This window comes from Hyperolius riggenbachi, chromosome 12, assembly GCF_040937935.1.
Source record: "Hyperolius riggenbachi isolate aHypRig1 chromosome 12, aHypRig1.pri, whole genome shotgun sequence".
NCBI lineage: Eukaryota > Metazoa > Chordata > Amphibia > Anura > Hyperoliidae > Hyperolius > Hyperolius riggenbachi.
Genome location: NC_090657.1, coordinates 67,878,518 through 67,906,472, shown reverse-complemented (window position 1 = coordinate 67,906,472; position 27,955 = coordinate 67,878,518). Strand labels below are relative to the sequence as shown.

General features: G+C 44.8%; 1 protein-coding gene across 6 annotated transcripts in view; it reads left to right on the top strand.

The window, feature by feature from the left end:
- RALY (RALY heterogeneous nuclear ribonucleoprotein) overlaps positions 1-27,955 on the top strand; it is a 226,402-nt gene that overhangs the window by 166,513 nt on the left and 31,934 nt on the right. For all 6 annotated transcript variants that reach the window (XM_068262268.1, XM_068262269.1, XM_068262267.1 and 3 more), the window contains one exon: positions 15,788-15,860. In XM_068262268.1, the coding sequence (XP_068118369.1) occupies positions 15,788-15,860 (73 nt within the window). The remainder of the gene's footprint in view (positions 1-15,787; positions 15,861-27,955) is intronic.

The window sequence follows — 27,955 nt, the reverse complement described above, 5'->3', positions numbered from 1 at the left end:
GCCGCTGAAAAAATACTGTTATTCCCCACGATGCAACAAGTTTCACAGACAGCAAACTGTCAGGACCTTTGTCATGACATCACACAGTGGGAGGGGTTTCACCACAATATCAGCCATACAGAGGTCCCTGATGATCTATTAGAGAAAAGGTTGGGATTGAAGACGGGAAGCATTTGATTGGAATGAAGTTCAATACTTTAAGACACTATACAGCCAAAGTAGACATTAAATGGATCCCTTTCTGGTAAAAAGTTTAACCACCTTAGCGGTATGGACGAGCTCAGCTCGTCCATTACCGCCAGAGGGTGCCGCTCAGGCCCTGCTGGGCCGATTTGGATCAAATAAAAAGCAGCACACGCAGCCGGCACTTTGCCAGCCGCGTGTGCTGCCTGATCGCCGCCGCTCTGCGGCGATCCGCCGCGAGCAGCGGCGAAAGAGGGTCCCCCCAGCCGCCCGAGCCCTGCGCAGCCGGAACAAATAGTTCCTGCCAGCGCTAAGGGCTGGATCGGAGGCAGCTGACGTCAGGACGTCGGCTGACGTCCATGACGTCACTCCGCTCGTCGCCATGGCGGAGGCGATCGGAATTATGCTCCAGGAGCATGGTGCTCTAGTGGGCTTTTTAATTTAAAAAAAACCCTCCCGCAGCCGCCCTGGCGATCTCAATAGAACGCCAGGGTGGTTAAACAATTTGCCAGGTCTTTATCTTTTTAATCTCCCCCTGTGCCCAGAAGCGCCGGCTTCAAGCACCTAGCCCCGCCCTTGAAGACTGGATGGCCCAGAGGCGTCCCAGATCCTCCTCCAGCCGACAGCTGCTACCCAGGACCCTCTTCTTCTTTGTGGCTGCACTCCCATCTGTGTACGAGTGCATCCATACTGGCCATACACAAGTATGGTCCGCGCATACCCAGTAGAATGGAGCTGCTTGTACACAGACAGGAGCATGGCCATAAGACCATATCCGAGAGACAGAGAGTCAGTGCTGGGACAATGGGCACCAAGACTATACAGAGGCTTTCCATTACTTAGATACGTATCTAATCTTATTATTAAAATGTGTTTCAGATATGCTAGAGAAAAGCTCTAATTGCAGGTGCAGGTGCATCCATACATCTGATAATTCATTAACCTTCCATCAGCCTACTTGAGGATCGCAAGCACTTGCCGTCTGGTCCACAGACCTAGATTTCTGCTGTATCTTATCTATGAACGGACAGCTTATGTTATCTGCAATGTAAGAAAGTGCTTAAAGGGACCACAAACAAAACTTTAAAATGGAATATGAATTTACCTGGGGCTTACTCCAGCCCACATAGTCCATGAGGTCCCTCGGTGACCTCTGGGCTTCCTCTGTTCTTCTGCTGGCAGCTCCATTAGCCGCACAACTTTGCCAGGAATCGTGCGGACCCGTCACACGTCCGTAGGTATGAGGTTTCTGCGCACACCCAGTTCTTTCTTTCTAACAGAGCCGGTTGCCAAAGAACAGAAGGCGCCCAAAGGACACCGAGGGACCTCACGGACTACGGGGGGGCTGGAGGAAGCCACAGGTAAGTTCATATTCCATTTTTAGGTTGTGTTGAGGGTCCCTTTAAAGCAGAACTCTAGTGGCGTAGCGGAAGGTATTAAATTATTCAGGATACCCAAGTTTACGCTAATTACTTTGGTTATATCTGCTGACTTCAGAGCACACAGCAAATAAATATTCCACAATGATACTCCTTGTCAGCAATAAAGATGCAGTACATTTCAGAATGTAAATCAGGGAGAGGGAAGATTTTACACTGGCCGGCCAAACACCGACTCAATCATTTATAAAGTAATATTGTAAAAAAATAAGCATTTTTTTTCATTATGTCGCATTCAGTAAAGTTCCTGTTTAAAGCAGCAGGGACAGCCACACTATTCCAGGCAGGCCCAGATTTACATCACAGGAGCCTATAGGCACAGATGTCCTCCTAGTACCTTAGACTTTACCTTCCATGAACCTACAAACCACCCACCAAACTGCACTGCAAGTGTGCTGGCTGCCCCAGCTGTCACTTCTCCCTTTCTTCCCTTGCCTGTCATAGGTAGCTACAGGTGCCCCTTAGCATTAAGTAGCCAGAAGTAACCTCATTATTAAGTACTTGGTGGTGCCCCCGACTGAAGGGAGATCTGGTCAGTGAAATGCTGAGAGCTGGGTGAGTAACCTCTCATCTACACTCCACTTGGGGCTCTGCATAGGGAAGGAGGGAGGCACTAGGGGAGGGGAGTGAGCCGCCTTTCCATCATCACGCGCCTGTAGGCACATGCCTACAGTGCCTTATGGCAAATCCAGCCCTAACCCCCTCCCCCCACACACACACACATATATAAGTAGATAAATACTTGTTCTACTTATATAACATATTTATTGTACTGTCCACATTTCAATTTCAGTGAATTTGATATAGTTAATAAGGAGAAAAACGTTCCAGGCATTTACCATCTTTACTGCCTCCGACTTAAGCCAATGCTGATGTCACTTCCTCCCTTACTCTTTTTTTCTCTGGTGACGGAAATGTATTCAGAGCTACACTGTCATATCTAGCTTGCTTTGTAAACACATGTTAGCACAGTTTAGATCGTATTTCAGCTGCTTCTGCAGAGAGGTGATGTGTATTTCCCTTCTCAGCCTCTGTCACACTGCACTGTCCTCAGCCAATCAGTGAAGAGCAGGAATGAGGGAGAGGAAATGACAAGTTTCCCTCTCCCCAGCAATGTACCAGAATAGAGCCAGGCTGACTAAGATGAGATTCATTACAGCAGACACATTTATGATTATATTGGAATGCTTGCAATGCATGGAGCGGGATGTAGACTACATAATAAACACAGAGTAGTGGGTAATTAGAATTTGATTTTATGGCTGACAATCCCGCTGTAACAGTATCTTTGCTAACCGACTCCCTTGTGCCCCTTCTAGGGCCCCGCTTGCTCTTCTGGACTACAAGCATCTGTCTCCTGTTCTAGGCCATCTCACATCATATTTGCAATACTGGATTCTTGACTGTCTACATTCCAGTTGTGAAACTGCACAGTTTAGCATAATGTTACTGACAGGGCGCATTATTATGTGTTTACCCAGGAAAATGTTTGGTCTTCATCTAAGAGCTCCTGCAGACAGCAATAATTTGCAGCACCTACTTAAGCAGGGAAACTAATGCACCCATCAGTGCTACATCAATAAAATGTACAGTTTCAGCAACGTGCAATACTGGGAACTAAAGTAGCCGAAGTGCTTTCTAATTCTCTGCCATCAATTCACTTGCTGGGATAACTTGAATACTTTGCAATATGTTCCCGACTCCCAAGGCAATCAATATGGCTTAAGCATAAAACTAAGTGCCACATTGTTTTGTTGAAAACTCCTTAAGGATAACTTTACAATGTTGTGTGATGCTGCTTGGAGACAACTGCACACTGAGCTACAGCTATGCATCTTCAATAGAGCCATTAAAGTACCTCTGGACTGAGAGGGGGTTTGATTAATATAGGTGCCATTGTTTGAATGGTGCTATGACATATGTCACAGCATTGTTCTCTCAGTCCAGTGCCCCCAGGGGTCCCAGTTCTAATCAGCCGAAATCTTCGACTCACCAGAATGCCAAATATAGGCAGGGAGGAAATGACAGTTATCCTCCCCGGTCACACCCCCTTGTACCGCCGAAATTTTAAGACCTGCAAAAAAAAAGCACCATGGCATAACTCACCTACTCTTGGATCCCTTCACTGTCTTTTCCACCTTGTCAGCTATCCCATTCCGCCGCCATGTCCTCTCGTATCAACCGGAATCTGCACTGCTATGGCACTGACCTGGATGTACTTTTGGGTTAATTCTAGGTCAGCGCTATAGCGGGGAATATGCTGGCAGATATGGGGGACACGGCGGCAAAAAAGGGAGCGCTAATAAGGGGGGAAAGACAACGAAAGGATCCAGGAGTTGGTGAGTTGTGTGGTGGCGCTTTTTTTAATTTTTTTTTTGCAAGTCTTAAAATATCGGTGCAGGAGTACTTTAACCACTTTATCCACCACTACAGTATATCTACGTCCTCTGTGACTTCATCTAAGCCACGAATCAGTAGATATACGTCTCGTAGCAGAAGCAGTGCTGTGCAGGATTGGGCTTGCTCCTGTGCACACCTCCTGCATTATTTGATGCAGCACTAATTGGTGAACGGGAATATATGTTTCCTGAGCTAATGAGATTGATTTTTACCATTAACCACTTCGCATCCAGACCTTGTTTCCCACTTATGGACCAGAGCAGTTTTGACAGTTTAGCTATGTCCTTATTTAATCAGAAATAACTTTATCCCTACTTATGACACCGAATTAAAATATATAATGTTTTTTTCAAGACAACCTATGGGGAGGTCAAAAGCACTCCCTGCGGTGTTTAAAAAGAAACCGTAACCAAGAATTGAACTTCATCCCAATTAGTAGCTCATACTCCCTTTCGCATGAGAAATCTTTTCCTTTTCACAAACGGATCATCAGGGGGCTTTGTATGGCTGATATTGTGATAAAACCCCTCCCACAGTGGAATGTCAGGACCATGGTCCTGTCAGTGAGCCTAATTGTGGGAAATAACAGCTGTTTACAGCTGCTAACTGCCAAAAAAGCAAGCAGCATCTCCTTCCAGTGACATCACCTGCCAGCAGTAAAAATGTCATCATGTGGTCAATTACAGAATGTAAATCAGGGAGAGGAAATATTTTACAATGGGAAAACACTGACTAAATCATTTACTGTATACATAATTATTGTAAAAATGAAGCACTTTTTTATTACATTATTTTCACTAAAGTTCTTCTCTAAATGTGATGACTGTTAATATGCATGTACCCAGTGGCGTACCTAGAGGTGAGCTGCAGGGGTGAGCCACTGGGGGGGAGGGGGGGATGATACCTGGAGTCCCGTGCAGCTTCCTGGGTGTGCCCCTCACTGTTTTTCTGCCCATGCCTCCTGTGCTCCCCCAGCTGAGATACAAAGTATTGCCCATGCAGAAGAGGTTTGGGGTCCATGGCATCAGTAATGTGAGAATGGAAGCAGTTTATCAATCAAACAAATGTGATTGGCTCTTTGTGCTTTTTCTGAATTTGAAACACAGTCAACGAATGGCCGCCTGTACCAGGTTTGAGGCCGAATTCCTTAAGGAATGGCAGCAATTCTAATATTGCCTCTGGTCCGGGCGTTTGAGTGATACACATACACACGCACAAACATCTTATATAGATTTATAAAGTACCATAATATTGTAAAAAAAATAAGCAATTTTATTATTATTATTACATTATTTTATTTAAGTTTCTCTTTAAGTGTGACAAACGTGCAAAAAGAGGCGCAATTATTTGTTTCATAGCACTGTAAAAGTATTTATTACTAGTGTTCAAATTCTTGACCACATGGTTCAGAACCTGAACGGCCGCAATCAGCACCATTTCAGAACCGGACAGCAGGACAGGGTGTTTTTCATTTAGCTTTGATACTTCCTCCAGCTTGGAATCAGGAGGTATCAGAGCTAAATCAAACACACCCTGTTCTACTATCCAGTGCTGTCCAGTGCTGAAATGGTGCTGAATGCAGATAGTGTAATGGTAAAGAGCTCTGCCTTTGACACAGGCGACCTGGGATTGAATCTCAGTAAGCCAACACCTATTCAGAGTCCTTAGGGAAGACTCCCTAACAATTCTACTGCCTATAGAGCGCACCCTAGTGGCTGCAGCTCAAGCGCTTAGAGTCCACCAGGAGAAAAGTGCAATATAAATGTTATTTGACTTGTCCCGAAATTCTAACAACGACACTAATCATTGCCATTAAAGCATCATGAAGTGTAGTGATTGGAATAGGGCCCTTTGAGGTTCCCTCAGATCCAGGGACCCTGATGTGGTTGCAACCTCTGCATCCTCTATTGGCTGTATATAACTAAGAAATAATAATAATAATAATACATTGCCTGCTGTCCTGAAGCTCATGCTGATAATAGGCTGCGTACAAAAACCGGTACAAAATGTTCATACTTCATATTCGCTTCTCGCACAATGGGTCAGATAAAATCACAGCATAGAAGTGCGTACTGAGACAGACGCAACCCCTAGAAGACGCGGCGGATGTCTGTACAGAGGAAGCATCCAATTGATTCGAGTGACACATATGTGTGAACAGCGAAGGTCACTTTGTAAATGTGAAATAAGTGGATGTGAACATGTTTATCGTCTTAACGCCTCAGCGCCTTCACACATAACAGATTCCCTCTCCCCCGAACATGTCCTGCTGCACAAATCCCCCCTCCTCGTCTGCTTCCTGTAAGTCACGCTTTCCATACTTATGTGTCTGGAGTTTATTTTTCTTGTTGTTTTTGTATACTTTTTTTGTTCTTTTTTTTCAATGCCTATTTGCAAAATATGTCCTCATTCTTCAGTGTCACCCATCACATACTACAGCATGACTTCTTGTAAATCCCTCTATCCTCACCACCTCCAGGGGGCTGCAAGAAGCCCCGGGTAAGATAAAGTGTGTGTTTTTTACTTAAAGAGAAACCATAATCAAGAACTGAACTACATCCCAATCAGTAGCTGATACTCCCTTTCCCACAAGAAATCTTTACCTTTTCTCAAATAGATCATCAGGGGGCTCTGTATGGCTGATATATCAGTGAAACCCCTCCCATAGTGTGATGCCAAGACCATGGTTCTGACATCACACTGTGGGAGCCTTGTTGCATTGTGGGAAATAACAGCTGTTTACTGCTGTTTCCAACTGCCAAGATAGCAAGCAGCATCTCCTTCCACAGACATCACCTGCCAGCAGTAAAAATGTCACTATGAGATAAAAGGTTTTACAATTGGCAAACACTGATTACTGTAAATCATGTTTACATAATTATTATAAAAATGAAGCATTTATTACATTATCGTCAATGGAGTTCCTCTTTAATGTTTTCTTTAACAACAATGCTAATAAATTATTGAATTGTCACATTGAAAGTCCTACTGTCCCACTTTTGTGCCTGCTGCAGTTATACCTTAAATGTTTTTTAATCTATCTCTGTACAGCTCATTTTGCACACATGGATGCTGGGAAACTCCTGCAGATGATAACTCTTCCGGCTTCTCCGTCTCTCCCAAGCAAATATTATAAAGTGACATTGACACTGTGACTCGGCCATTGTAGACAGAGCAGTAAATCCCTGGAATGACTCATGTGAAAGCTTTAAATCTGTCTGCATTAGGTAATGCGGGGCCCTCGGCCGGATATATATGTCCATGCCCCCCTTGGCTCGGCACTGGCTGGGATAATATACAGCGCAGTCTATGGGGCCTGGCACACACCGCCACGCTCACATTACCACTGTAGAACTGCTTGTCAGTTGCTTGCGGTGATTTGCAGGATAGCAGCTGGAGCAGGCGGCGGTGCGTCTATATCAGTGTGGCCACAGCAAGGTCAGCGTGGGAGACAGGAAAGCAAAGGATAAAATATTTGCCACTGGTATAAAGGTGTCGGTAAAAAGCGCTGTCTGTGTTGCTGCATGCAACTCTTCTGCTTCTTGCTCTCGTTTCAGCACAGCACAGAAAAAAGAAACTTATCAGAGACAACTCCGTGTGCAATTTGCCTTCTTAAAGTGAACTTGAGACAAACGATGTGGGGCAAGTTATACTTACCTGGGGGTTCCTCCAGCCCCATGAGGACTGTTAACCCAGGATCCCCTCCGGTATCTTCAACAGCGGTGGTCTTCTGTGCCGGCACTGCCTTGGCTGCGACAGCGTCCCCGTTGCACTCCTGTGGCTAAGATTGTTGCGCACACAGCCACACAGGCGCAGAAGACCACAACTGACCCCCCAACTTTGAAAACTCCCGGATGGGATCCTGGATTAACGGAGCAGCTGGGGAAGATGGCAATCAAGCCCACTGTCGTCATGGGGCTGGAGGAAGGAGGAAGCCCAAGATAAGTATAAATTGCCCCATATCGTTCATCTCAAGTACCCTTTAAAACAGAACCTGAAAGGAAAAAAGTTCCCCTGGTAGGGGAATTGCCTCGGGAGGGAGAAGCATCTAGAAGAGGCTTCCCCTGTCCTCCTCTACAGAGGCAATCCAGAGCTGGGGTCCCCAAAAGTCTGATTGTTGGCGCTTGCCACAGTAGCACCAGTGGGTCACCAGGCTCCGGCAGAGGCATAGCTATGGGTGGGCAAGGGGGGACATATATCCCCGGGCACAGCACTGTAAGTAGGCTCAGCACTGCCGCTGCACCCCCACGTGCATGAGGGGCGGCTCGCTGGCTACCCGAAGTGCCCCTGCTTCTCTCCCTCCCTCTGCAGAGGAGTGGAGAAGTGTTAACAGCAACATAAAAAAGCAGGGCAGATCTGGCTATCTTTAACCACTTTACCACCAGGGGCGTAGAAACACGTACCGCCCCTGGTGGTACCGCCACTGTCCGCGCTCCCTCTCGCGCTCCAGCGCTCGTGCACACCGCCGCCTGCTCGCCCGGAGATCCATCAACGAGAAAAAACATTCCCGTTCGTTGATCTCAGCCCCCCAGCAATGATCAGCTGCTTCTATAAGAAGCAGCGCGATTATTGTGATTTTCCCAGCCTCATTGTGCTTCCTGGTAGTGTACTTCCTACGCTTACAGGTCGCATGAACAAAAAATTACTGTGGCCATCTTGTGGCCAAATAGTAAAACTACATCCAAAAACATTTTTCATAAATAAATACCTAGTTTTACATTATAAATTAACTCATTACCTCCCACACTCCCCAATTTTTTTTTGTAATAAAAAGAAAAAAAAATTACAATAAAAAAAAAATACATAAATAGTTACCCTAGGGACTGAACTCTTTAAATATTTATGTCAAGAGGGCACTGTTACTTTATAAACTATGGGCTTGTAATTAGGGATGGACGCAAAACTGAAAAAATGCACCTTTAATTCCAAATAAAATATTGGCGCCAAACATTGTGATAGGGACATCATTTAAACGGTGTAATAACCGGGACAAATGGGCAAATACAATACGTGGGTTTTAATTATGGAGGCATGTATTATTTTAAAACTATAATGGCCGAAAACTGAGAAATAATGATTTTTTTTCAGTTTTTTTCTTATTCTTCCTGTTAAAATGCATTTACAGTAAAGTGGATCTTAGCAAAATGTACCACCCAAAGAAAGCCTAATTGGTGGCGGAAAAAACAAGATATAGATCAGTTCATTGTGATAAGTAATGATAAGTAATGATACTGAGGTCACACAGTTGCAGCACAATGTCCAGCATCCAGTTAGTGTTTAACTGGATGCTGGGCATTGTGCTGCAACTGTGTGACCTCAGTATATTTCATTGAAGAGCTTATTAACTGGACTACACAGCCTTGCATAGCCCTTTTGCCCTCTGGAATTAGAATGATGCATTTCATTACCCCCGGGAGTATAATGGACATTATGCATGGGTGCGAGTGTGCAATTGTGTGACACATGCCGGCTGTGTATTTGGCTTAAGGTTTATACCACAGGCTGCCCTTTTTAGTGGGGTTTATTAGGGGATTTTGTATGTAGAATTTTCAAATAAAGTGATTGTGATTAGTAGACTACGGTGGACTTTTTGGTGTGTTGCTGTAGAATTTACCACAGTGAGGCTCCCCTTATTAGGGTATGCGCAAACCCACAATATCATAGCCTAGTGCTTGGTATCATTTCTTTTGGTTTAGTGCGCCTACACAGACAGGCTTCTCAGGACTGGTTCTACCCTTTCTGCTGCCTGAATGAAGCAAACTTTGGAGAATGCCAGACTATTTCCTTAATGCAAAATGGCCTGGCTGTCCTGCTGATCCTCTGCCTTTAGTGCTAATACTTTTATAGCCATCGATTCTGAACAAGCATGCAGATCAGATGTTAGACTGAAGTTTGACTTTATTTGTTTCATGCTGGTATTTGGAGTGTGATTCAGACACTACCGATGCCAGAAAGATCAGCAGGACTGCCAGGCAACTGGTATTGTTTAAAGGTTAATATATAAGGCAGCCTCCATATTCCTCTCACTTCAGGTATCAATTAATGCTCCTAGATACTAGTATATATGAAAATGTAAATCTTGTTAAATGTGTCATTGGCTTTCCGGTCAATTACATACCCTATAAGAGTTTGTTTTCCAATGGAATAGACTCTATTCCAGAGGTGCAACTAGAGGGAAGCAGCCTCTGCGATCGCAGGGGGGCCCAGAGCTGTGGGAATCCCAACTACTAACCTCCCCTACCTCCGATACAGGGCACTATACTTCAGATCACTTGTTATGGGCATGAAGATCATGATGACCGCACTTGTTTTAGGACCCTTGTGAGATGGGCCCCAAGCTGTGGGCATCAAAGAAAGGCAAGGGAAGGGAAGAGGCATACTTGGGGGGGGCAAAGGGGAACATACGTCCCCAGGCGCAGCACTCTAAGGGTGAAGCCCCTGCTTCTCTCCCTCCATCTGCAGAGGAGTGCAGAAATGTTAACAGCAGAAGAAAAAATGGGGCACATCTGGCTATCTAAAAAAAAGAGAACGGGGGCACATCTGGGTATCTAAAAAAGGGAAGGGGGCACATCTGGCTATATGAATGGGGGAAGGGGGGCACATCTGGATATCTATAGTGGGAGGGGGGCACATCTGGATATCTAAACAGCATTTGTGCATTTGACTTCACCCATCACCCAGACCACATTCTGATGTGTGGCTACGCCCATTTTGTCCAGGGAAGGGGGGGGGGGGGCGGCACAAAATCTGTCTTTATCCCTGGAAGTTGAAAACCCCTGCTATGCCTCTGGGGAAGGGGTGTGAACATTAGGGGGGCCCTATCAAAGTTTCGCTGGGGGGCCCCACGAATTGTAGTTATGCCACTGCTCTATTCAGTTGTATATAACCACTGAATATAATGAAATTGCACTGCTGAAACTGTGGCATTGTGTATTGATATAGCAATCAAAATATCTTTCATATATAGATTGTACAGTAAATGCCGGTGCTGTGCGGAATGAACCTGCCGTAAACCGCCAGAAGCGTGGGGTGCTTTGAAGGTCTAAAATATAATGGTGCAAAGTAGAGGACCGCATCTTCCAGATTGACCAGATATTGATCTTTTACCTGATCCACCTCTCACTGAATAGTAATTTCCTCAGCGCTGCAGCACACTGTAATTTAGCTATACTTATCCTTCAATGGTTTACAAGTATAATCACATCAGCGTATGTTCCATGCAACTAGGATTCCAATTCCAAGGATTGTATTACAAGCAGGGTTATATGCTGGAAAGCCCTCTCAACACCCCTTCGCTCATAACCGCCTGAGATCCTGTTCCTCGTGTTAATTTGCAGCAAAGTCCCCAGTATCCGGCACCAGGGATGGGCTGTCGAGTACAGAAGTATTCGAATTCGGAATGCTAATGTAGGTTAATTAATGCACTTGTGGCTGCGGGATGGGGGGTTAACCACTTGAGGACCCCACCCCAGTGCTAAACTCCCCTAAAGATGAGGCTAATTTTTACTAAAATGGCCACTGCAGCTTTAAGGCCAAGCTGCAGGGCCGAACAACACAGTATAGGAGTGATTCCCCCCCCCCCCTTCCCCCCCACCAACAGAGCTCTCTGTTGGTGGGGTCTGATCGCCCCCCCCCCCCCCCTAGTTGTTTATTTTTTTAAAAATAAATATTTAGGTGTGTGTTTTTATATCATTTTTTAATGTTTTTCTTTTTTTTAGCAAATCCCTCCCTCCCCCCAGCCGGCCAATCATGCGATCGGCTGTCATAGGCTTCTGCCTATGACAGCCGATCACTCTCTTTTCCCCCTGATCGCAGCGCTGCACTATGTAAATAGACGGCGATCGCGCCATCTAGCAGTCTCCCGAGCGGCAATAGCCACTCTGAGACTGACGAGGGGGCGGAAGTCCGACCCCCGAGAAGGAGATGCACGCGCACCCTGCGCACGATCTCCTTCAGTAGCCGGCTCCAGGACCTGACGCCAATTGGCGTTAGGCAGTCCTGGGGCTGCCGCCGCGTCCACGCCCGTTGGCGTGGGGCGGTCTTTAGGTAGTTAATTTACCCAGAAGTCCAGGGATCCTATGCGTGTCAATGGGACGTGTTCCACCACTCAATACCGCACATCCTCCTTTCGGGCGGTAGTGAGTGGTGGAACGTGTCCCATAGGACACGTATTACAGTGGTGACATGCATAGGATCCCTGGACTTCTGGGTAAGTTAAACCCCCATCCCACAGGCACAGGTGCATTAATTAACCGCCGTAGGTAAATCCTACGCCGCACTTGTGGCTGCCCTAGGCTGATGCGGCGTAGGATTTACGCCACCCGCCGTTTCCGCTCCCGACGTGATTGTGTGCAACCGAGAGGAGAGATTAAGCTGTCATATGACAGCTGACCTCTCCCCTCAGTGATCAGGAGCCAAAGGTCAAAACCTTAGTGCACCTCGCGGGAACACCGCCCGCTGAGGAGGCAGAAGCGGGCGGTGTTCCCGCGAGGTGCACTAAGGTTTTGACTAGGGGTCCCTCTTCCCTCTCCTGCCACCAATCCAGTAAGTCCAGCGCTTGCACTTCGGTACTTTTTCTCCTGCCTTTGTGCATCCCTCGCACATCTTTGCACATTGATTGTGGATATTTCTGTCTATATGCATTTCTTCATGCAATTGCACAGTGATTTTACACTCATTGGATGCACCTTATAGATCATTGTTTGCATGTAGATATTGTTTTTATGGTTCATTCCATTTTTTCTAGCATTTTTCAATATTTCTTTTGCATCATTTTTTCATCATTTTTTGGTACCAGTATATTACAATGATAAATACTTTTGCAGGCTGCTCAAGCTCTCTTTGCATATTGGTTTATTGTACCACTTATTTATTCATACATATATTGTATATATTTATTTTTTGATACGCTGTGACTTATACATAGTATAATTTTTGTGGCATTGAGAGGTAAACCAACTAATTATTTATTGCTTAATACTTTTGTTCCCTTATTATTGGGTCACTAATATATATATATTATTACTGGGACCCCAGACTCATGATGTTGTTTTTATATATTTTATCTTTTTTGATGTTCTAATAAAGATGACTTTATATACATTTTGATATATTGTCTAGTGTGATGCATATAGGGCTAGTCTTCCCTCCTTGTCTATTGCATTATCGCTACGATCGCCGGCGGATCGTAGTGATCACTGTTAGAGCTGCGGCGTTAGGGGGGGAAGAAGAGTATCCACTCACCTTCCTGACGTTCCCCTGGCGATCGGCACTCCCCTCCGCTCTGGCCGGCATCCCCGCTCGCTCTGACGTAGGTGGGTCGCGGCTTGGCTTCCTATTGGACGAAGCTAACAGAGGTGGAGAGTGGCGGGGGGGCGTTATCAGGGGCAGATGCTACGAAGCTGACTGACAGCCTTACATAAATAAAGCCAGCTAGCAACAAGCAGATTGTCGCTAGCATGGCAAACTTTTAAGAGGGTGCAGCGCGGCGCAACGGCGGTACAATGACACAGAGGCATATCATTGTGCACACGACATGCCTCTGGGTCCTATTAGGATTATCATATGCCAGATCGGGTTCTCTGTAAAATCCTACTGTGCATTTGTTTTTAGATTATTATCTCTGTTGGGAGGTCGATGTGTTTTCTTTTCATAATCCGTCATGAGAACGAAAGTAATTCAGCTCACCTGAGTGAGTGGGGAGGGGTTCAGTTCCTCAGCCGCCCTTGTGAGCACTCCTTCTATATAATTTAATCTTGCATTTTTATACAACACACTACACTGGATTCACTCTTGAGTTGCTTATAGTATTTGTAGTGGTTTATCTGAACAGTGGCGGCTCCAGCTTCAAATTTGTTAGGGGGGCACAAAGGGGGCAATGGCTGGCTGGTGGGGCCCATTTGGGTTATCAAAATCTATGTTTGTATGGTGAGCTTTAAAGAGACTCTGTAACAAAATGTTGAGCCTTATTTCTTCTATCCTATAAGTTCCTATGCCTGTTCGAATGTGCTCTGTCTTACTGCAGCCTTTCCTAGTTGCACAGTGACTGTATTATCTCTGTTATATGATCTAATCTTCTCTCCTCTGTCGGGTCTGTCGGGCTGAGGCAGTCAAGCTGGAATGTGCTGTGCTGCTTGTGATTGGATAGAAGCTATACACACCCTCTCCAGGCCACCTGCACACTCTGTATGACTCACACACTTAGCTACTCTCAGCCTATCACTTGCTATGTCTTTTGTTTGTAAACACTGCATAAAAATGGCAATTACAAGCCAGGATTGCAGCAGGGAGTGGCAGAAACAGCACAGAGGGGCCCAGGAGAACATAATGAATAGAATGGTATGCTTTTTATTGTAAGAATTTTACAGTACAGATTCTCTTTAAGCCCCATACACACGCTCAACAGCGGCCTTTTATGCAGCACAATTATCAAACAACTTTTGTTGTGAAACAAGTTGAAACAACCAAAAAAAGTTGTTTACTATTGTTCAAACAACTGATAAGATTGATAAGACGTCAATCCAACAGTTCTCTAACTCAGGTGATAAAATTAAGGCTAACTAGTTCAGCAATGATAGGAGCCAATGTAAACTTTACAAATAGAACAGCAGCCAAATGATGGTGCAATTATAGAAGAAACATTACCTACAGATGTACTTGGCTAGTTGGCTGGCATGTTCCTGTGTGGACAGATCACAGACAAATCATTCCAGCCCCCAGCCTGTGTCTCAGGGCTCTGCAGGCAAGAAAGGGGGGGGGCAGGAGGGAGGGAAACAATGTGTGTGTAATTACTAATTTTAGAAGCTAAGCATTGCTGCAGACTTGAGCCACCATTTTACAGACAGGAAATTTTGAATCTGGATAATACCACGTATTGGCTAATTTAAAAGCAAAACAGCAAGCTTTCAGCTAGCAAGCTTTCTTCGGACTTTATTCCTGTTTATCAACAATGTTATAACATACAATCAGAAGGAGGCAGAGAGATTTTTTTGCAAATATAAGTGTCATCAAGATACATTCATTACAATGGACCTTGCAAGGATTGTGAGGTATCTATGGCAAATAGATAATGCCCTGATAAAATTGTATCTATCCTTCTCCTCCTAAAAATGACTTTTTAAGATATTCCACAGTTTTATTTCATATGTACTTTTTAAGTGTTTACTGTTTTATTGTTTTTGCTCAATGACACATTTATTGAAGTATGCCAGAGCTAAAATCTATGAACTATTGACTCTTTTTATCTCTTTTCTGCTCTCAGAAGCCATTTCCTGCAAGGAAAGTGTTTTATAGTTGTAATTTCTTATCACTGTAGTCTGACCCAGTCCTGACTCAGACAGGAACTGCCACTTACATACCTGATGTTTAACTCTTTCAGGCAGAGAAAGAAAAAAAAGGAACACAGCATAGTTATTAGTGTGCTAGGCACTGTACATACCCATGTCTATCTCATGTCACATGTCACCTCGGGTATCCTTTAATGTCTGCAATCTCAGGCTGGCATGGAGAGTTTTGTACAGTCCCTATCCTGTTCAGTGAATGCTGCTTGAGCCTGGAGACAGTTAACTGTTTGATACTGAGAAAGGGGGGGAATGAGGGGGCCACAGTGATCCCCGGGGGGGGGGGGTGCCCTAGCATGTCCCAGCATGCCCCAGTGTAGCGCCTCCACTGATCAAATAACTCAAGTCATCATTGATAATCTTCCAAAACAGTAACATGGGCATACCTCCAGCTGAAATTTAACAACATTTTCTATTTATCAACAGATATCAACATGGCCGGGGAACCCAAGCCCAGCAGACCCAAAGGTTTAAAGAGAGCCACCGCTGCATTATACAGGTGAGATATATTCTTCAATGCAATTCACTATGACATAAACCTATAAATGACTTACTCACTGAGCCATGCTGTCTGCTGGGATTCTGGGCTGAACCCGAAAACTGGAATGTGTGACTCACATCATTTTTTTACGGTCTGGTAAATGCTCATGGTCGTGAGTGAGAGAGGGGTGTTAGAGTTCAGTAGGCTAGCTGAGTGCTATATATCAGATGAATGGTCCTCCTGACTTTGGTACACAAAGGAACAATCAAGATCCCCAGATGGCGTAGTATGTTAGCACAGTGCTATGTACAGCAAATGAGGTAGAAGAAAGTTACTCAACAAGGTGGGTTACCACTAAGGCAACCACTGTATTCGCAAGTGGGGAGATTAGACCCGACCCCACTGGGGTTAAAAAGTCACTCTCTGTAGAGGGAACAGATTGGGGTAACACCCTTCCACTAGTGGCGGTGGACTACAATACTTGTATAGTTATTGAACAGAGGCGCCAGAGTAGAGTAAAACACCTTAAAAACTGTAACGATCGGTGTAACACAGAGAGGGTCTGATTACCGGTGATCTGCAGTAACACCGAGAATGCAGATATATACCCGATTATTGATGATCTGCAGTATCACCGATAATCAGATATATCTCTAACCTCTGGACACCTGAGTGATAAGAGTGTTTGGTGCAGCAGTAATACTTTGAGGAAAGCACCCGTAAGAAGGGTGCTAGGCAGTATGAGATACTGCTAGAGATCAGATTCCTTCCACAGGTCTGATGCTCCCCAAGGGGCGGAGCCAGGCTGAGAGTGGGAAGGACAGAACGTGAGTGACACCAATAGGGGAGTGTCACTGACGGATCTGTGAACTATCTCTTAACAGGAGAGATAGTTCTCGAGGTCGGGCAGGCCAGGTCGTAAACACACGGACAGATAAAGTACAGAGACAGGAGACAGATGCAGAATCCTAAGACTAGCAGAGTTTGGCAACAGAGATCAGAATGACAAAGGTACAAAATCAGAGATCAGAAGAATGGTCAGGAAAGCAGAAGGTCATAACAGATAATCAACAATGCCTAGATTTGAGTGTGAGCTCCTAGATTCTCAACACTCCTGGAACTAATCTAGATAATATATATAATATAATACAGATGGTACAGAATTCCTAGACTAAGGTGTGAGTTCCTTGATCATCAACACCTCGGAAACTGGTCTAGATAACAACACAGATGATAACAGAATTCCTAGACTAAGGTGTGAGCTCCTTGATCATCAACACCTACGAAAGTGGTCTACTAAACACAGATACTGACCAGGTCTGAGTGCTACCACGTAGTGATCGCAACGCCAGACACCAGAGGAATGACCAGCACCCAGTATATATACACCAGCGCTCTCCTGCGCCTCCCCTAAGTGCTGGACCAATGAAAACCGAAAGAATTGTCAGCTGACCGGCCTGGTCGGCTGACACCCCTCTGACTGTCATAAATGCTCTATGGCTTCAATTCATCAAGCATTACCGCATTCGGTAATGCTGAAAACAGCTGACTTAACGGAGCACTTTAGAAAATGTTAATTCATCAAAGCTGTTACCGAATGAGAAGCTGAAATGACAGAGCAATGAGATAAATTACCGACTTGTGCTAATTCATCAAGGTTCCCACATTCGCTAACACATTCGGTGATTATCTCCAGCTCTCCCCTGTCGTTACAGGCTTCGAAAGCCTTCTGTGTGAATGTTTTCATGATTAGCAGGAGAAGGCAACCAATAGAAACAGCCCCTGTTCTCCTGCAAGTGCTGATAGGTCACACAGGCTTCTCCACACAAGCTTTCAGACCCCCCAGGCAGTGAGCAGAGAGAACGGGACAAAATATATCCCCAGATTCCCTTCGGTGGTGTAACCCTTTCAGGCCCTGTTTGATAATGCAAAGATGCTGGTGGTGAAATCACTAAGCATGGCATTTGTAATGTCTCCAGGAAGTTCATCTACGTTGTGGCAAATAAGTCAAATGTTAAGAAAGACTGATGGACAGATTCAGAGCAGCAGAGGCAGTATAAATAACAGTAACTATAACACGTTTACATCTAAAGGGATGTCTGGATGCCTTCTATTGTAATTTGCTTGTAACAACACAGGGACATTCCAAGCTGCTCTGCACCACTCTGCTGTTATCCAACAGCCTTTGATGAATCGAAGCCTAGTAGTTCGGTAACTTAAGGAACCTCTACCACACATGGGAAAATATTGATGAATTAGCACAGTGAAGTGTAAAATACCGAATGCGGTATTTTAAGGACTGGGGTTTTGTTATCGAACACCCTTTGATGAATTGAAGCCTATGTACTATAAGTAGGTGGCCAGGCGGTCCCCACTCCCCAGGAAAGGGGAGGTTAGCGTTCATAATTTTCAAAATCAGAAAATTGACACTGTATCTGAAGAAGTGGGTACAGACCTGTGAAACGCATTGTTTATGTGCCAATAAAGTTCTTTCAACTACATTCCTGTAGTCCCATTATAGGAGGTAAGGGAGCAACTTATTTTCCTGTTTTGAATTTTTGTTTTACATTTACCCAGATAGCATTGCATATGTACAGCACTCAGCCCTAAACTGTGAGTTGCTGTGGGTGATGGTGCTCATATGCGCCTATGGGGCTTTGGTTGAATGCTTGTGACCACCATTGCTGATAAGATAAGATATCAGCCATGTGGAAAGTGTTTGGTTTTCAGCAGATTGGTCCATTGAGAGTGGTGATGGATGAAAAGTCAGGCTTAGGGCTCGTAAGCATTAACAAGGGATGTCATCCGTCGGGGATCAGCACCTGATCCCCTTGGACGGCATTGTTGATCCCTGCTGCACACATTCTGCTGTCTAGCTAATGACGCACTGTGCCGCTATGTGGGGGGATGACGGAGGGACGACAAGTGGTGCCTGCGTGACGACACGCAACAGGCAGGGAAGTGGCACAAACAATGGGATCATCTGGGATTGGGGTCACTGGTGTTAAGTAGATCCGTCCGGCAGATCGCTCGCAGGTTAGGTGTTGGGGGTCGACGGTGCCATACACACGGCTGAATGTCGGCTGAGGTGGTCAATATTGGCCACCTTAGCTGACTTAAGTCAGGCGTGTGGACGAGGCTTAAGCCAGTTTGTACAGAGAAGCAGAGTCTCCATATCTTTTTCCATGATTTATATTGCCATATCTATTAAACTGAGATCAGGTCTCATCAGTATACAAATGTTTGTACTCCTGAGTATACTAGATTGCATACACCTCACTTGTTTGCTTATAAAAGTTTAGGTGTTGTGCTTAGGATGTTCATGTTTGTGTCTCATTGTGTTGCCAGTAGCAGGACAGCCAGGGAACTGGCATTGTTTATAAGAAATAAATATGGCAGCCTCCATATACCTTTCACTTCAGGCTCCATTGTAACCCAATACCATCTGTACTGAGGTTTGAAAAGATCTGTACACTGAGGAGATCAAGCAAGCCTTGATAAAGCACATGGCTCAGTATAGGAGGGCTTACTCTGCAGGTCAGGAAGGGGGGCATTCAACAATATTTGTCATCAATCTGTTCTGCTGTTTTATCGTGTTTGCCTACAGTCTGACACTAATATGCAGATGTTTGTTTACATGACAGGCTGAAGGTAAATACTGACTGCAAAACATCTAGGCAGATTACTTGTACTTATGAAATACATGGGAATTTCCTTCACTCCTTATTAGAGATGGTCAGTGAGATGCAAATAATTATGTCTTGCATGCAGATTGTATGCATCTTGGCAGTGGGCCAGTCTGATTCGGTAGAAAGTGTATCTGACAGTGTGTTTCATCTTTCAACGCCCTCAAAGTGCGCCTGAGTTTTCATATGCCTCCCAAAATTTGTCTCAGTTCTTCAATGCCTCCCAAAGTGTGTGCCGTTCCTTTAACACTTACCCAAAATGTGTCCCAACTTCACAGTGCCCCCACAGAGTTGTTTTTTTTACAGCTTCTCAGTGCGCCCCTTCCCCCAAAAAAGTAAAAATGTGCCTTAGCTTCCCAGTGCCCCTCACAAGTGTGCCACAGTGCCCCTCCCCCCTAAAGTTGATCTAACACCCCCCCCTCCTCCTCACACACACATACACTCCAGCCCCCACGCCCAAGAAAAAACAAATAGGCAGTTTTTAGCCCCGTTGTACTGTGTGTCCTGATTTCTAGTACCTCTCTGTGGTGATGCTCTCTATTCCAGTACCCTCTGTAGTGAGTGCCAGCTTCAGAGTTTGGCACATTGCATACTCCTACATCCATACCCGCAGCTGACTGAAGTCTACTGGCCAGGGCTGGTGCTACCATAGAGGCAACCTGGGAAATTGCCCCGAGGCCCCTCCCGCCATACTCCTCTTCCAGGTTCTTATGGTTTTTGCCCCACGTGGTTAGTGGCACAACCATGTGCCGCTAGCAACCATATGGTTGTGCCAGCAACTTGGCAACCGCTTGTGGCAAGAACTGGAAGAACCTGGAAGAGAAGATTGTGGGTGGCGGAGAGATAAATTATTTATGCAGGGGCACGGGGTGTACATTTACACTGGGGGGGTGACATTGGCCGGGGGTTTCCATAAACGTTCGTAGTCCACGATCATTGCACACTATTATCGCCACGCACCCTATCGAGCAGGCCGGCCCTACATCTTGCAGCATGTCCGATCGTCGCTTTTGGCAGCACAGATTTTCGTCCAATTGATAATGATTATCGAATCGGATGGTCAATCGCCTGTCAAATCAATAGATGTATGGGCACCTTAAGTTGTCATCCAGCAGTCAGCATGCCTCCTATCCAAACTCTGCAGGAGTAGCTGAAAAAGGTTATTACAGCATGGCAAAGCCAGAGGGCTCTCAGTTCCAGTCGTATATTATAGGACACCACATCTGGGTGATCCTACACGTTTAACGTTTACACCAGTAATTATGTCATAGCTCTCCGACAGTAAAATATTCCCAGCATGTCTTGTGGGGGAGCCCCGCTGAGAAGCGACACCACCAATCATTGTATGGAAACAATAGAAATCACGGTTAAATCTTCAGTATTTTCGCAGGTCTAAGCTTCCCCCTTTGGCGGTAAAAGGGTTATCATGCTATAATTATCTTTTAAAACCAATTAGAGAGGCTGAAAGTATAAAAGAAATCGCTGGCGGTTTTGCAGTCATTTCAGAGGCAATTAAAATAATTATTGGATTTCTCATATTAAGGATTTATCAGGGCCCTGTTAACAGTAAAAAAAAATCCAAACCCAATCCCATTAAGTTGTAAAGCCATACCGCTTTGAGTGTAAATTACCGATGACTTCAAACGAGGATTGGTTAAACAACATCATTATCCTCAGAGGAGAGGAAGGCAGTGCGAAGGCCAGAGATCAAATAGTGCCCTGCCAATGAAGAATGGGGGAACGGTTTAATCTGCGGCTTCTATTGACATAGGATGGCAATGCCGACTGATAAAACTACCCATGAAATTCACTGCTCATCATTGGTAAACATAATTCCACCCAGAGGGCAAACCTGGAATAAAAATGATAATATGAATCGACAATGGACTGATCCTTCCGAAATGGCAAGGAGGAGAATAGAAGAGGAAGGAGTATTCGAAATAAGAGGAGAACTTAACCCTTCTTTCACCCAGAGCCCTCCCTTCCTGACTAACACTGAAACCCCCCTTTATGATGCCTAAACCCCCTTCTTGACGCCTAACCCTAAACCCCACCTTACTAACTAATATTGAAAGCAATACATTTCAAAAATGAATAATTTATAAATACTAAACATTTAAAATGTAAAAAACTCTAACATTCTCATTTTTTAAATAATACCAAATTTCAAAAACTGTAACGTTATAATTTATATACCGTATTTTTCCAACCATAATGTGCTCCTGACCATAAAACGCATCTAGGTTTGGACAAAAAACAAGGGGAAAAATATACACTAAAACTGGTACATCCATAGTGGAGGGGCATCTTGGGGATTATGCCCCCTTTTGTATCTCATGCCTCCATGTACCTCTTGTGTCTCCATGTCCTTCTTTGTCCCCCATGTGTCCGCCTGTATCCACATGTGTCTGCCTCTGCCCTCCTTGTGTCCTCCTCTATGCCGTTTGTGTCCTCCTTGTGTCCTCCTCTATGCCCCTTTGTGCCCCCCTTGTGTCCTCCTCTATGCCCCTTTGTGTCCCCCCTGTGTCCTCCTCTATGCCCCTTTGTGTCCCCCTTGTCCTCCTCTATGCCCCTTTATGTCCCCCTTGTGTCCTCCGTTTGTCCCCCTTTTTCCTCCTCTGCATGGGCACAGTACAGGGAGTCCCTGACATTGCGGCGGGTTGGATGTTTCGTATTAGCAGGCGTTCACAAGTCAGTAACTCCCTGCATTTGGACTATAAGACACAGTGACTTTTTCCACACTTTTGGGGGAGAAAAAGTGAGTCTTGTAGTCCAAAAAATACCGTAAATCAAAATGATAATTATTACACGCACAGCTCTGGGTCCAGTCACAGCTTGGCACCTCACAGAGGTGCCAAGCTTTGACTGGACCCAGAGCTGTGTGATACTCTGGTTGTTTATTGCCTGATGAAGCGGGATTGTGCCTGTGAAACGCGTTGCAGTTTTATCTAGGGGTATGTGAATAAATTATCTCTTCCTCAAGCAACAGCATCGTGTCTGTTTTTGGTGTGGCCAGTCCACCACCGCCACCTGAACATTTTAAACTTTTTAGCATATTTTATCCTTTTGGCGCCTCTGTACATCCTTATATCAAGTTGTCCACCCATGGTGGAAGGGTGATACACCCTCTTTTCCTCTATCCACAGAGAGCGACATCTTAGTCCTGAGTGGGGACAAGCCTAATCTTCCCACCTGCCTATACAGTGGTTACCTCAGGGGTAACCCAGGTTTTAACATTTACGATTCATTTTTCCCCCGTTCCAATACATACTACACCATATTGGGCTCTCGGTTTACTCTTTTTATTTTTTTAAAGGTACACGTAAGTATTTCTGGTTAATTAAGATTAATAAAGGACTTTTGTTGTTGTTGTTGTGTTTTTATTTCATTTAACCCTTTGTGGAAATGGGTAAAGGGTACTTTGTACTCCTATACTCATTTCTCCTGGGAGGGGGGCGGCGATCACGAGCTTGTGATCAGCACCACTGGCGATCATATCCAATCACTACAGACTCACAGGATATATATAATTTATGTATCACTTTAATGGCATAAGTAATAAAAAGTTATTGCTTCAAAGTTATTGCTGAGTAGATCCACCGAGCGAATATAATCAATCCCAGCGACATCTATCCCCCACCGATCCCATTGTTCATGCCGCTCACCCACTAGCTCCGAGACGTCACACGTGCCGCCCCTCCATGACACGCATCACATGACACGCCAGCGTGTAATACACTGGCAACCAGCGTGTAATACGCTGGCATGTCATGTGATGCGTGTCACGTGTCGGCCTGTTACTATGGAGACGCAACGCAGGAAGCGCTGTGTAGGTGAGTAAGTTAACTCCCGCTAATCGCCCACTTGCGACTCTGCAGGGAGGGAGGGAAAGAGAGGAATCCACCCGCCTATCGGTGGGCCAGATGTACGGTGAAAAAACGCTAATAAAATGGTAAGGAAAGTACTCCACTATGTTCCAATATGAGCCAGGTGAAGGAAGTAGATTTCTACCACTTAATAGCAGAGGTTGTTTAGGAAACCCATTCTAGAATGGTTGGGTCCCCTGTGGTCTCTAGCTTTACCCCTGACCCCCCCGGCCAGCCATTTAACTGCAGACAGGACAGGATATTGAGAGACACACATGACTTTTACAAACCTAGGGTTAAAGGGACACTTAAGTCAAAAAATAAATGAGTTTTACTCACCTGGGGCTTCCAATAGCCCGCTGCAGCTGTCCGGTGCCCTCGCCGTCTCCCTCTGATCCTCATGGCCCCGCCGGCAGCCACTTCCTGTTTCGGTGACAGGAGCTGACAGGCTGGGGATGCGAGTGATTCTTCGCGTTCCTGGCCACAATAGCGCCATCTATGCTGCTATAGCATATATCATATACCATATAGCAGCATAGAGGGTGCTAATGTGTCTGGGAATGCGAAGAATCACTCGCGTCCCCAGCCTGTCAGCTCCAGTCACCGAAACAGGAAGTGGCTGCCGGCGGGGCCAGGAGGATCGGAGGGAGACGGCAAGGGCACCGGACAGCTGCAGGGGGCTATTGGAAGCCCTAGGTGAGTAAAACTCATTTTTTTTTGTTTGACTTAAGTGTCCCTTTAAATGGAGGGTTAAATGCTTTATTAAAGTGGTATAAAACTCAACATTTTGCTCTAAGAGATTTACAGCATAAAATTTACTACCACAAAAAAAACATTTGTAGCAAACCAGCATTCAAACAGTTAAACACAGCTCTTGCTTCTTGAGTGGAAAGCTTGCTGCCACATCTGAAGAGGTGATAACATTAACTTTTGTTTACATTCCTTTTTCTGCTACACTTAGTATACATTCCTAGCTGTGCTGAAAAGTTGTAGAAGCAGAGAGCTTCAGGGCTGGTTCAGATGGACGTTTGGAGGCGTTGCGTTCGTTGGCGTCGCGTTTAGCAGCGTTCGTGTGCGTTTGGATGCGGTCGCATTTTTTCTTCCCCTAGAGGGACATTAGCCGTCGCGGTTAACCTCCCCTGAAAGCTACATGTAGCTTCCAGGGGCTCCTTGAACGCCAGGGAAAATCGGGACCCAAACGCCGCGTTTGTGTAAACGCGCTTGAAAGCTTGGTACAAACGCTCCCATTCACTTGAATGGGAGCGTTTAACACCAAGCCCTGAACGCTGGCTGTAAACGCTCTGCAAATGTCCGTCTGAACCAGCCCTCAAAGTGATCGCTAGATAGATTTTAATATACAAATACAGCAGCTATGCAATAAAATGCATTGGCAGCTTTCAGAGCAGATAAACTGTACTTTGGGAACTTGCAAATGAACAATATAACTTGTGCACAAAAAGTACATATCTTAACTGTATGGGTAAAAAAAAGTAGGAAAACACATTTTTATTAAATGTTATGAGTTTTATCCCACTTTAAACACCTAGGGCTCGATTCACAAAGCGGTGCTAACAGTTAGCACGCTGGTGAAAAGCCCTTTATCATGCCTAAACTCAGTTTAGGCATGATAAGTTTAGGCATGATAAGTTTAGGTGTGATAAGTTTAGGCATGATAAGTTTAGGTGTGATAAGTTTAGGCATGCTAAGTTTGAGCGCCAACTGCGTTAGCACCGCAGTGCACAGCTGATCAAAAGTTTTACGCTAGCAAAGACTGGTGCACTTTGTATAAAGTTTAATGGCGCTGCTTTGCGTGCGGGACTTTGCAAGCGATCTAAACTTATCTAAACTTATCATGCCTAAACTTATCACACCTAAACTTATCACACCTAAAACTTATCACGCCTAAACTGGCTTTTCACCAGCATGGTGCAATGGTTATCATGCCTAAAGTCTTTTAGGCATGCTAACTGGGTTAGCACCGCTTTGTGAATCGAGCCCCTTGAAGGGAAAAAGACAAAAAGGTGCTAAAAATGCTGAACTGCAGTGGCTAGAAACAGTTACTCTCTCTCAGCAAGGGATAGAGCTGGGAGGGGTCAGGTGATCAGCTCTGCGCTGAAATGCCACTCCCACTCTCCTAGCAGTAAGGAACTACAGGACCCAGCCAGCAAGGTATTTTCAGTATAGCACACTCATACATATACCTGTTTGCTGTTAGAGGTTGCTGCATGAGTCTCTCAGACCATACAATTCTACTCATCATAGAATATAGTCACTTACCCCAGAAAAGAAGCTACAGCCAGAGCACTCATCCACTCTACAAAATTTCACTTTTATTCCATCTTCAGCAATACATCCATTAACCATAGACCACATATGATATGATGAGTATAAAATCCGGATGTACCGACTAGCCCAAGTAGGATAAAGTGTTGCTATTAGCACAATGTCAGGGGTATGGCTATGTTCATTGTTCACACTATTCAATGCGTCCGAATATACATAAAGAAGATGAGATACATAAACATGCAACGAAAAAAAAAATGTTCTTTTAATGTAAGTGCGAAAACACACTAGATGTGAACAAGACTATTGACCAACATGAGTTGCCAGTGCTAATGCATTTCCGTTTATTATCAAATGCATTTTTTTTTAACTGGAAGGCTGAACTTAATGTGAAAATTAAGTGATAAGATAAACAATTGTATCTATCCTCCTTCTCCTAAAAATGACTTTTTTATATATCCCACGGTTTTATTTTATTTTTGAAATCTACTTTTTGAGTCTTTGCTGTTTCATTGTCTCTGCTCGATGACACATTCATTGAAGTATGCCAGAATTAAATCTATGAACTATTGACCCTTTTTTTATCTCGTTTCTGCTTTCAGAAGCCATTTTCTGCCAGGAAAGTGGTTTATGGCTGTAATTCCTGATCAGTGATGGTTACGCTATTGTCTGATCTGGTCCCAACCCAGACAGAAACTGTCACTTGCATACCTTATTTTTAACTTTATAGGTAAAGAAAGAAAAAAAGGAACAGACACATTATCTTTGTGTGCTTGGCACTGTATATACACATGTCTATCTCATCATATGATCATATGTCACCTCGTGTATTCTTTAAGGAAGAGTTGTGTGATCAGATTGGACAATTAGTAAAAAAAAGGGGGGGTCTGAAACTGCATTTAAAGCAATCCTTCCTAAAGTGGGGAAAAACTAAAAACATTAGCTATTTAAGCTGGCCATACATGAGTTGAATTTTCAGTTCGATCCCCGGCAGATACAATCAGTATAATCAAATCTGCTGGAAATCAATGCAACAAAAATGTCCCATTACTACATTTTGGCCTGAGATCGATCTAAAGTATTGATTTTATCGAAAGGAGAAATGTTCTCGGTCAGGGTGGAGTAGGAACGGCAGCGAACAGGGCAACACTGCAGTTCAATCAATTTTTCAACAGATTCCCAGCATGCAGTGCATGGTTGGAATTGATTCTTCTCTGAATCGATTCTGATCAGAGAGGAATCGATTGTTTTCAGAATGCTGGGCAGAAATCTATATGTGTATGGCCAGCTTGCATTACAGCTTCTATCTTCACACATGACAGGTGTAATCTTTTAGGGCTCATTCACATCTATGGCGTTTTTGGCCTTTTTTCAAGCGCAGACGATTTTCAAAATCGCCCACAAAACGCTTGTGAAATGAATCTCCATGAGAAGGTTCGTATCAGCGCGTTTCGTCCACTTTGCACTCCACAAAGCAATGCCTGTACAATTTTCGGGGCGATTTTGCTACAATGGAAGGTATTGTAAGAGCGCTAAACGCTCACAAATCGTTTTTTTTTTTTCATATCCGGCGATTGCGTTCGCGTTTTTAAGAATAAATACATTGTATTTATTATTTTCCGGGTCAAAGAGTTCACTTCCTGACTAACATCAGGAAGTGAAAAAATGGAATTGCTCTGCAAAAGCGCTTACAAAAGCGCTTTGTACAAAATTGTAGCGTGCTTTGGAGCGCCGGGAGGGGGAGAACGGATGCACAAAAGAACAAAAATGGCTGCCATCAGCGATTTAGATTTTAACAGAGCCGAAGTGTGTTTCCTCACTTTAGGTTTGATACTTACCTAAGTAGAGGGAGGGCTCCAGATACCATAGAGCCTTCCCGCTCCTTGGTCCGTCCTGCACTGTCCCTAATTGAAGTTATTCATCCAACTAGGTCTTCAATACTCCTTTGGCAGCCTTTGGAACTCTTCGCTTCCCCTAGTAGTTCTGAAGGCAGGCGCATGCGCAAGCCTGGACTTGCACCAGTGCAGTACCAATGCGCTTGTCTTCGGAACTACACGGGGGCTGTCCAAAGCGTGCCAAAGAGCTATTCAACCAAGCAAGTCCAATAACTTCAACCAGGAACAACGGCATTGACTAAGGCAGTGTTTCCCAACCTTTTCCGGCCCGGGGAACACTTTCTGACCAAATTTTTCTCCGTGGAACGGCGGGGGGGGGGGGGTTGGGGGGGGCGGGTGTTTGCGCGACCTAGTGGACAGTGCCGTGCGCAGCAGGCTATGGG